The 11,260-nt window shown below is 42.6% G+C and overlaps 2 protein-coding genes across 3 annotated transcripts; one reads left to right on the forward strand and one right to left on the reverse strand.

Moving 5' to 3' along the window:
- The first annotated feature begins 5,721 nt into the window (after window positions 1-5,721).
- On the forward strand, window positions 5,722-6,953 carry urp1 (urotensin-related peptide 1). 2 transcript variants are annotated; one of them, XM_072436313.1, is made up of 5 exons: window positions 5,722-6,040; window positions 6,299-6,424; window positions 6,490-6,530; window positions 6,599-6,704; window positions 6,802-6,953. In XM_072436313.1, exons 1-5 carry the CDS (start codon window positions 5,926-5,928, stop codon window positions 6,831-6,833), a joined length of 420 nt encoding a protein of 139 aa, XP_072292414.1. In that variant the 5' UTR covers window positions 5,722-5,925; the 3' UTR covers window positions 6,834-6,953. The 2 variants fall into 2 exon arrangements, with proteins under 2 accessions (XP_072292414.1, XP_072292405.1); XM_072436304.1 differs by lacking the exon at window positions 6,802-6,953 and having other exon boundaries at window positions 6,599-6,748.
- On the reverse strand, window positions 6,458-10,163 carry clic2 (chloride intracellular channel 2). The gene is made up of 6 exons (XM_072436292.1): window positions 9,910-10,163; window positions 9,023-9,132; window positions 8,415-8,540; window positions 8,220-8,320; window positions 7,852-8,033; window positions 6,458-7,415 (listed from the first exon to the last, which is right to left on the reverse strand). Exons 1-6 carry the CDS (start codon window positions 9,961-9,963, stop codon window positions 7,257-7,259), a joined length of 732 nt encoding a protein of 243 aa, XP_072292393.1. The 5' UTR covers window positions 9,964-10,163; the 3' UTR covers window positions 6,458-7,256.
- Between the last annotated feature and the right edge of the window lie 1,097 nt (window positions 10,164-11,260).

Consider the following 11,260-nt stretch of genomic DNA (forward strand, 5'->3'; position numbering starts at 1 on the left):
ACGGAAGGTCAAGGTCATCTTGAGTCGAAGGCTGGTGCCCAATCAGCTCAGAATTCTGGGCCAAAGTACTCTCCCTGTAGTGCCTTTCCGCAGGTGAGAGATTGTCAGAGCTGTGCACCGACACAAAGGTGCTGGCCAACAGTTCAGCTTTGTCAACGTCGCTGACTGCTTCAACACCATTCAGTATTAGGACCGGGGTCCCATGACGGCGCTCAACCCCATGCATCCGCTTAATCATCCCCCAAACATCCCCGAGACGCGTTTCTCTCCCAATTTTGGAACAATACCGCCTCCAATAGGCACTCTTGGCCGTTCTTACAGTTTTCCGCACAACAGCGCGGGCCCTCTTGTAGTCAATGAGGGCACCCTCAGTGTGGGTAACCCTTAGCCGGCAAAACGCCGCATTTCTCGCCCTAACAGCATAACCACATGCTTCATTCCACCACGGCACCCGCTTCCTATGTCCACTACCACCACTCTTAGGAATCGTGCCTACCGCTGACTGCGTGATGAGCGAGACAATTGCACTATTGAGAACATCCACCTGAGTCAATCCTCCTTCCCGCAGAACCCTAGAACCATCATCAGCTTTCCTCAGGAAAGCCCCCCAGTTCGCCCTTGCCAACTGCCACCTCTGGATCCTCGTCCCCCTGACCACACAGCTCCCAAAGCCAATCTCGGTGCGGACTAGATAGTGATCGCTACCAAAAGAAAGATTACCAAGAACCTCCCAACTACAAACACCAGCTAACTCCTTGGACACAAGCGTAAGATCTATTGCACTTTCCGTACCGGTCCCCATATCATAGCGGGTCCCACTCCCATCATTCAGACAAACCAACTCCCTTTGATTGATAAAACCCTCTACCACCTGCCCATACCTATCGGTACCACTACCGCCCCACAAAGCGCTATGCGCATTAAAATCCCCACACCACACGGCCTTTCCCCGAACATCCTTACCGATACTATGTAAGGACTCTAACGTTAACTCACCACACGGATTATAAAGGTTAACCACAGTAACAGCTTCACCACCCAGCCAGACCCTTACCACCAGAGCCTCCGGCGCTTTACTCACACTGACAACAACGTAATTTAGGTCATCTCGGACAAACACAGCCACACCTCCGCCTCTACTCTGCTCCCTATAATTCCTTACACACACATACCCTTGTATCCCAAAACCCCACCTAGGTTGTAACCAAGTCTCCTGCACGCACATAACGTGAGGCTTGTTCAACAAGGTAGAGACAAAATGCTTAAATTCCTGGCCATTAGCACGAAGACTACGCGCATTCCATTGCAAGACAACCACCGCCATTATGAGCCCCCGGAACCTGACGGCGCATCGGGAGCCCCCCCACTCCCACTGCCAGAATGGGGCAGGGTGCCTTCCCGCAGCGCATCCTCTATCTCCGTCCACTCGGGACCCCCAGCTCCAAAGTACTTCCCTGCAGCCTTAGCGATGATCCTAGTCTTTTCGGATCTCTTCTTGGTTTGACCAGTACAGTTAATCACTTCCACCATAAAGAGGAAGAAATCTTTCCTCTTCACAACCAGTACATCCTCCGCACCCACAGGGCCTCTGCCCGTGGAAGCCACACTCACAGGCATCCCAGTTAATGAGGAGGCATCGTTGTTTTATGGCGGTTGGCATCCATGTGTTGCATTATCGCCAGACTTTATTGTTGTTGTTGTTGTTGTTGTTGTTTTATGGCGGTTGACATCCGAGTGTTGCATTACCGCCAGACTTTATTCCTTAGACTTTGTCGTAGTCCTAAAAGTTCTTCTTCCAGTGCCTTGACTTCCAGTGCTTTGTCCTCAGACTCTGTCGTAGTCCGTAAAAGTACTCCTTCCATTGCTTTGGTGTTACAAAGCCCATGAGGTCATGATATGTCTTTGTGACTAGAATAGTTGTTGTTGTTTCAGAGACCAACCGGCTTTATTCCAGGGAGACCCTTCTTCATCTTCTTCTCCTTCTTTGACGTTCGGTGCTTCCACCGTACAGCTTTATTCTTTAGGCTTCATTCTATAGGCCCCAATATTTCCACTGATGTCGCTGCTTGGTAGCCGTGCGTCTACGAGACTGGGCGAGGACAGGAGACCACCCCCACCCCCATCTCGTCGCTCTGATCACACTGACTCCCCAAAAGCAGACCCCCATCACTCCGACTCCCATTTAGCGCCTTTAGCCTGTTTTCTATATCTGCCCAATCAAGCTCCTTTGTTCCAAGGAATCTCCCTGCAGCTTTAGCAATGATCCTGATCCTTTCAGTTCTGCTTTGAGTCTGAGCAGCACAGTTTACAACATCCACCATAAAAAGTACAAAATCCTCTCTATCCACAACCAGGGTATTCTCATTAATTCTGGAACCTGCACACTTGGGACCTCCACTCTTGAAACCTTCACACTTCTTGGGAGCCACGCTGGCCTTTCTCATTTCGCCCTGGCTGGGAGCAGCGCTGGCTCCTCTCTCTGTATTTACTCTAAACTCATTACTTGAAACTTTCTTGACTGCATCTGCATAGGATATACCTTGAGAGACCTTTATTTTATGCACCTCAGCAGCTCTTTTGCTAAACCTGCATCCCCGTAGGCAGAGCTATGTTCTTCCCCACAGTTACAGCACTTCAGTTTTGCTCCCACGTCACACTTCCCATACTCGTGATCTCCTGCACATTTACCACATCTTTGCCTCCCTCTACAGACCGCTGCAATATGCCCAAAGCGCTGGCACTTAAAGCAACGCAGGGGCGGTGGAACATATGGCCTAACGTCATGGCACATTAACCCAATGAACACCTTACTAGGCAGGCACCTCCCTTCAAGTGTTACCATTACCGACAAGCTGTCACATCTTACCCCAGACCGGGTCACCTTCAACCGCCTAGCGTCCACCACCGTAGCTCCAGTCAAATTCTCCTTAACTTCATCCACAGACGTCGCCGTAGGGACGCCTACGATAACTCCTCTGACCGTGTTTCTTTCAGCATCAGACACAAGAATGTTCTTTCCACCCAGACGTTTAGTTCCAATCGCCTTCCGTTGCTGAGCCGCGTCCTTGCACACGACCAGCAGCGAGCCATCTCTAAGGACACTCGCACTCTTGATCACTCCCACAGCTACAGTTAGGCTCTTTGACAATGCCACTGAATTCCACTCCTTAAAGGATGCACTATCCTGTGCAAGCTTTATGATCACCTTACAGTCTCTGCTCTCACCCCGGATATCAATAGCTTTAGCCTCATTCTGCTGCTCATTCCCAGAACACTCGGACGAGCTAAGGGACTTTTTACGTTTCCGGGCACGTGCAGCCAGAAAAGGCTGCTCCTCCACGCCGTCCAGAACGTCTTCGACCACCGATCCACTCTCCTCCGCCATCTCCCGTCTACTCTGCTCCCTATCATTCCTTACACACACATACCCTTGTATCCCAAAACCTTATTCCTCAGACTTTGTCGTATTCCTTTGAAGTTCTTCTTCCATTACTTTGGTGTTTCAAAGCCCATGAGTTCAAAGCACGTTAGAACATCCTCTTGCTCCTCATCCTCGGCTCAGTCTGTTGTTGTTGTTGTTGTTGTTGTTGGTGTTTTATGGCGGTTGGCATCCGAGTGTTGCATTACCGCCAGACTTTATTCCTCAGACTTTGTCATAGTCCTTAAAAGTTCTTCTTCCATTGCTTTGGTGTTACAAAGCCCATGAGGTCATGAGATGTCTTTGTTTTTGTATCTTTTAGAAGTTCTCCTTCCCCTCAGACTTTGTCGTAGTCCTTAAAAGTTCTTATTCCATTGCTTAGGTGTAACAAAGCCCATGCGGTCATGAGATGGTGTTTTATGGTGGTTGGTATCCAAGTGTTACATTAACGCCAGACTTTATTTTTTAGACTTTATCCTTTAGACTCCATTCTTCAGTTCAAAACCCACAAGTTCAAAGCACATGAGTTCAAAGCACATGAGTTCAAAGCCCACTTTATACAGCCTTGTCGAGTTGGTCTCACTCTGAAGTGGGACTGCACGGACTACGACAGAGTCTGAGGACTACGAAACGTCTGAGGAATAAAGTCTGGCGGTAATGCAACACTCGGATGCCAACCGCCATAAAACAACAACAACAACAACAACAAGTCTGGCGGTAATGCAACACTCGGATGCCAACCGCCATAAAACAACAACAACAACAACAACAAGTCTGGCGGTAATGCAACACTCGGATGCCAACCGCCATAAAACACCAACAACAACAACAGCAACAACTACGAAAAGTCTGAGGAATAAAGTCTGGCGGTAATGCAACACTCGGATGCCAACCGCCATAAAACAACAACAACAACAACAACTCTGAAGTGGGAATTTCAGATCCGCAATTTGCCACTATTGAAACAGAATCAGAAAAGGTTTATTGCCATTGCCAATGAACAGAATTCACAAACATAGAACTTGCTTTGGTGATTCGGCGCAACATAAAACAATTATACACAACTTGTATAATTTATTTGATTTTATTTTAAGTTGTGTATAATTGTATAAGTAAAAAAATCTGCTATCGGACAAAAATCAAATAGGCTATAAGATAAAAATAAAAACAGTCTTACTATGTACACAAAAATGTACAGTTGAATTTACAGATGTAGTTAAGAAAGTGAACAGTGCAGTAAGTGATTGATTAAATTATAGCTAAAGGGACAGTGTTTAAGAAGTGTTCACGAGACAGCAGAGGGAAAGAAACTGTTCTTATGGCGGCAGGTTCTGGTCCGGATGGACCGTAGCCTCCTGCCTGAGGGGAGTGGCCTCCTGCCTGAGGGGAGTGGCTCAAATAGTCCATGTCCAAGGTGAGAAGGGTCGGCTGTGATCCGACTTGTTCATCCCAGAGCCGTGGACACGCACAGGTCCTGCAGAGATGGAAGTCTGCAGCGGATCACCTTCTCAGCAGAGCGCACAATGGGCTGTAAGGGCATGGCTTTAGCTTGACTCATTTGCCCAAGGTGAATAACAATATAATCAAACTTACACACTTTGTTTAATTGAAGATGAACAAAGATTCTACGATAAATCATATTTCACAGAGTCAAAAAACTGTTTGGCCTCAGCCCTAAACAGCTTCCACAAAAGACTAATGAGGCCACATAGCTCACCTGGCTATGAGCAACAACCTTAAAAGAAACACAGAACAAAATCGTCTACACACTCACTCTTTAAAAAAAGTTTCCATGACAAAAGTCAAGACAAGACAAAAGTGCGTTTCCTTTCTTTCAGTGTAAACACATACATCATGGTTGACATTTCATCTGAGCCACAGTATTGACCTATCCGACAAAAGTAAACTCTGTGAGATGTATGTGTGCTTAGATCTTACACCTTGTATAAAGTAGAGCAAACACATAAGATAGCAAGTCTAATTTACATCTGTTTTCTCAACTGTTTTGATATTAAACCTACGCTTTAACTAAGAGAAGGTTAGGTTATTGAATGATAGATAGTTACAACAAAAAAGTAGGCTGATCAGCTAGCACTGGGATCACAGGGATATGGGCTTCAGCCCTATGTGATGTGAGTGATTGTAATTGTAAGCAATGACACTGCCACATGTGACACACTTTTCATAGTGGCATAAGCGCTTACCTGTGATGTCAGTGATCAGAAGACAGGCAGGCCATTCGGTGTCAGACATAAAGCATTGGTCCTTTGTTGTCAGCTGCTGATTGTTGCAGCAAAGTAAACATTTGTTAGGTCTCTCTGAACAAGCAGAGATAGGCCTGAGCTCAATTGACAGCGTCCTCTAAATTGTGACTATGACGCCTGGTCCATCACGCCAAAACCATTATGAAGGAGATTGACCGTGGTGATAATGTATTGATCATGAAGTGATGGATGACTTCTCAGCATATAAAAGTGAACGCCTTGGCTGGGTGAGGCTATAGTCCAATGGTGGTCATCATGCTGTCTTTACCGCTGTTATACCTCATAGCTGCGCTTTGTTCAGCGAGACGGACACATGCAGTACCTCTGTATCCAGACTCCAGCTTGGAGCCGCAGGCAGGTAGGACTTCTGATCATTCTCACTAACAATAATCAATCTACAGACATTAGGTCTGTTTGTGAGTTTCAGCTTCCAGTTTAGGCAGCAATTTGTGGACTTTTCATCATTCATAAGATATGTTCTATGGCAACTTTACTAGATTTTAATCACTCTGAAACCCATGGATAAACTATTTGAAATATTTGATATTTGATGACAAAAACATAACAGATAAGGCATTAGTGGAAGTCACAATCGAGCAATTTCTTATGCCCTCAGAATTTCTTCAGAAGCTTGTAACAGAGGTAGAGGATGGAGCCACTGCAGAGATGGACCAGAGAGAGATGAACAATCTGTATCCTCTGATGATGCAACACAGCACTGGAAGAGACTCCTGGAATAAAGGTAACTTTTCAATATGCCCAAAAACACTGTATGCAAGACCAATGACCATTTTAATCTGTTTCAAGGAGTCAAAGAGTCTTCCAAAGAGGAAAAATATGTCAACATGGTAACGTTCATTTCTAAAAGGGGCATGAACAACATCTGATTATCTCATATGTCCCTCATTGTTTTTAGGTCGAAGACTTGAAAGAAGTAATTCTAAAGCTGGCTGCTGCTGACAAGCTTCACTCTCAGGGTTTTATCAGATCACAGCAGAGCCTGCCAAAGACAAGCAAGAGAGGTACAAGGCAGTGGTTCCAATGTTTTTTTTCATTCAAATATTGATCATTCTGGTCACATTGTATTAAGTTGTATTGTCATGTGTGCTATTTCCACAGCCTGTTTCTGGAAATACTGTGTGACCAATTAAACACACAAAAAGGAGATTTATATGTAGCCTTTTCGTAAACACTGCCTTTCTTCATCATTGTACTTTGTATTTATTTATCATCTTTACCTGATAAACAGAAATATATTTTTAAAGTTGTACAGTTGTCTTTTATTGTGGATAAAAAATAAAGTTGAAAATAAAAAATGCCAATTGCCTTTGGTTATGACTGTACATTAGGTAAAAACAGTTTGAAGTATTATGCTGCACATTACTTGATTATAGAAGTGAATAATTATAAAATCATATATTTACACTATAAACAATTCGACTAAACTACATTGACAGTCACTTGCAGATTTGGCTCCGCCAGTGATGCTTAAGAAAATTATGTCTTATTGCAGTGTTGCGTTAAGTCGCTTCCCCTGACATCTGCCCCAGGTAAATACACAATAACAATAGGCTTTATTTCCTTTTGGCCACACCAAGGTAAGCTTTTTCTATCTCAATATCAGCAGGACATGTCTGTTTGAACTCCTCTCTTTCAGAGGCATTCTGCAGGTATCTCCACACGCCTGTGAACTCCGTCGGAATCTCAAATTCACAGTATTTCTTGGTAGCAACCTAAAAAAAAAGTGAAAATTAAATTAAAAACACAAAAATGATGTTTTTGTTTTCTTATCATGCTTGTGTAGATGGAGATGTAAGTGTTTACTTGAAATGTTCCACATGTATTTATCTCCATGGTGACAAGCAGCCGACGCACAAGGGCAAATTACAGATAAGATACCTTCGCAGTAAAAATACATTTCTTTCATGGGATTTTTTTCAGCAATAAAACATAAATACCTATTATGAAGATGTTCAAAATTAAAAAAAATTACTCTTGGTGATCACTTTGCATAGCCCGATTGTGATAAATGAGTAAACCATTTAACCCTCTACATCCCTACAGTCCAATGTGCTTGTCCTGTTCGGTTAGCTGTATCTAGGGGCCAGAGGTGTACCCCCAATAACATAATTCATTTTTGAATATTGAAAGACACTAAATATGACTGACCCTGATCACATGCAGTTTAGGCAGCAGGTTGCAGTCTGCTAATGTCAGACGATCGCCATCCAAAAACTTCCTTTTGGAGATGGTGCCAGTGTCAGTGGAGTTGTGGTCAATCTCATCTGGCAATGGTGAGTTCAGATAGTCATCCAGACGCTTGAACTCTCGTAAAAGGTTTTTCCTCTGAACTATACAAACAAACATTTCATTCTTACATTTGTTCTAAGCTGTTCGCTATAGTTTTCACCTTTTAACTTGATATAGACAGAACCATTCAACAAATATTTATTATTATAAGAATACAGATTGAAAAAGATGATATTACACATATTTGTACAATATTCTGCTTATCACTTCTTTTGCTACGTACTTACATGCATTAGTCGGACTGTTCTTGATGAAAGCTGAGAACTTTGCAAAAATATCTGCCCCCACATCAAATGATTCTTTGTTTATGGGACTGAGATGAGGATATCTGTGGAGCATAATGTTTCAAAGAAAAAAATGATTATGTGGATTTTATGGTCATTAAAAAAGTTACCTGATAATTAATAAGATTGCACCAATACCTGGGTGGGGCAAGAGTTTGCTCAAGAAACTCCTCAATTTTGATAAAGTCTGTCTTGAGGGTGCCATTGTAGAGAAGGAATGGCGGGTTTGTTCCAGGAGCTAAGTCTTTCAGTTCTGCAGGTTTTCTATGGTGGACACATAGACAATATTGTAGTCATACTTGCTAGAAAATGTAAGTGTCAAGGTCAAAAGTGCTGATGGTATTTGACTTAAACATACTGTATATTGCTTGGTTATAAGAAAACATTGCTCTGGGAGTGGTTGAAGCCTGCCTTGTGTGCCTTCTGAATCATTCACTTATATCCACATCCTTTGAAAGTTCCTGATCTTATTTACTTACTACTAATGACTCACACAATTCACACAATACATGCTCAGTATAAGACGCTATTTGTTTGAGATCAACACAGCACTCTTTGTACCAGCCAAATTAACAAGCCCCGTCAACATTTTAGGTCAATGGAAGCCAGACACCTTTTGGAAGTGGCTTTGATTTACAAGAAAGCAAATCTATTCCCCTTAAAAGAGGTTTGTGTGAAAGTCCCTGCCACCAGATGCTCAGGAAGTGTATGTTTTTGCCCGGGGAGGGAGTGATGCAGGGACTCACTTCCTCATGTCAACGGTGGTCACTGTGAACTTGACTCCTTTGAGCCAGAGGACCATGAAGAGGCGCTGGCAAAAGGGGCAGTTCCCCACATTTTCACCATCATGTCCAGCCTGAAAAACGCACACGACACAAGCACAGGAAATGTATTTGAACTTCAGAAATACTTAAGGTCATTTTACATTGTGTCCCATTTGCTGATAAAGAGAGACATAGCCTTGCATGCCAAGAATTTTTGACACTGGAAAATATGAGACACTTATGAAACCCTAATAAACTAATAACCCCTAATAAAGTCCTGTTTATAATATTATGTCACTGTGTGATTTCAATGATTAATGCTGTTGTGTGTCATTGCAAGTAACAAACTTGTCTATCAATAAATACGTTTTTTGGGCAAAGTTTAGCTAAATCTATACTCCAACCAAACCAAGAATTACTCTGGACTTTAAGAGGTAATATGCCCCACATTGCCACAACAACAACTAAAATATGCCATGGTTCAATTATGTACATTTGGATATAAAGTTTTAGTTTTCCCCCCTACCAGTGTACTAAATATATTTGAGCTATTTTGCATTTCAGTTCCTGAGTGCTAATTGTATTTGTAGCTGGGGGCCAATCACCCCGTTCCCCTTTAAACGCCCCTCACACAGCCTCTGAGTGTGGCCTGATAAGCTCAGCCATCTGGGCCTATGCTCCACTGATAAATGAATAAACCACAACAAATACATTTTAACACCTGCTGCTTCCGTTGAAAGACGTCTTTAAAACGTGGAAGATCTTTATTAGTTAAGTGACTTTACCAACAAAGATCTTCCACGTTTTAAAGATTTAATTTCAACAAATTGTGAATAGTGTGTGTCAGATACATTTCTGAAAAACATTACCTTGATGAACAGCTCAATACTTGGCTCCTTATCAGAGTTTTGTCTCAGTGCCATGGTATCCTTTCAAAATATTTTCCAAAAACTTTCAAAAGTCCTTGTAAGGAATTGTTGTGGAGAAACAAAATCCAAATAAAGAATGCTGCTTTGGTTTGGAGAGCGTCTTGAAGTTGAAATCCAGGAGTTGAACACCTCAATTGTTGGCTGGGTTTAGATGGGAGCTCCTTGGAGACTATCGCTCTGAACATACTTCACAAGTCAGGAAAAAGAGGGAGGGTCCAAAAGACTGAAAGAGAGAATGGGCGGGGGTACTACCTCTTATATACTGAAGTCAGAAACGCTCAAAATAGGACCAATGCCTGTTGCAACATACAGAAACAGAGAGTCAAATGACACAATCAAATCCTTATTTGTGACAAGTTAAACCCAGTTCAAGTATTCAGATGGTTTATTGTTTGTTTATAGGGTATTGGAGGTTTTTTCCCAGATATCGGGTATTGAACATTTAGCCAATATTTGATCTACCTTGCCCCAATCTGTGTGAGCATGTGTCATTCCTAATGCATCAGGTTTGTCTTTTTAATCAGACAATGTGTGAAAATAGAAATAGAAGAAAGGTTTGGCTGAAAATATGTCTTTATGTGTAATCATGCAACAAATGATTTTATATCCCAGACAAACACATTCGAATTATTATTCTTGTTTACAGCATAACACAAGACATATATCAGATAACGGGATCAGCTTGAAAAAAAAACCACACACACACATATATCAGACCATCCTACTTCTAATGGGACAGGGCTGACAATAATCTAATTGTGGGAAACTGTAAAATAGTCTTAAGTTCAGAGCACAGTGTTTGGTGAAGAAGTACAGCCAAGACAAGCAAAACAGACTCACCTCCAGTGTTTTATCTTATGTGGGAATCATGCTTGTTTTTACTTCAAACAGAAAGTTGATCTGTGGCAATTTCCCATGTGTTCAGCAAAGTAAACAAACAAAAAATTGCATGTTGAGTAAAAAAATATGTTGGATATATACTATACTATACTATGGGGGCAGTCTTCTCAGGTATTCTGGCTAGCAGTTTTGGTTAAACCTTTATGATATTACTCTCCATAGTGTATCTTAGGCAGACCAGAAAGTTCATTTGAGTAATTAGCCTCTGTTGACTTTTCTTTGGGGAGTGAGAGGAATGTTTCTGAGAGTTGGGAGTGCCACACTAATCTGCGCTCACGATTAAAATGTTGGCTTCTCCTTTGTGAGCTCGCAGTGCTGGGTTCTTGGTCAATGGTGGATGGTGTATAGTTTTTACGACACAAAGAAAGGTTGGCAGAATGGCAGGATATCA

Source organism: Eucyclogobius newberryi, unplaced genomic scaffold (assembly GCF_026437365.1).
Source record: "Eucyclogobius newberryi isolate DKJ021-1_F unplaced genomic scaffold, fEucNew1.0.hap1 SCAF_11, whole genome shotgun sequence".
In the NCBI taxonomy this organism is placed as follows: domain Eukaryota; kingdom Metazoa; phylum Chordata; class Actinopteri; order Gobiiformes; family Gobiidae; genus Eucyclogobius; species Eucyclogobius newberryi.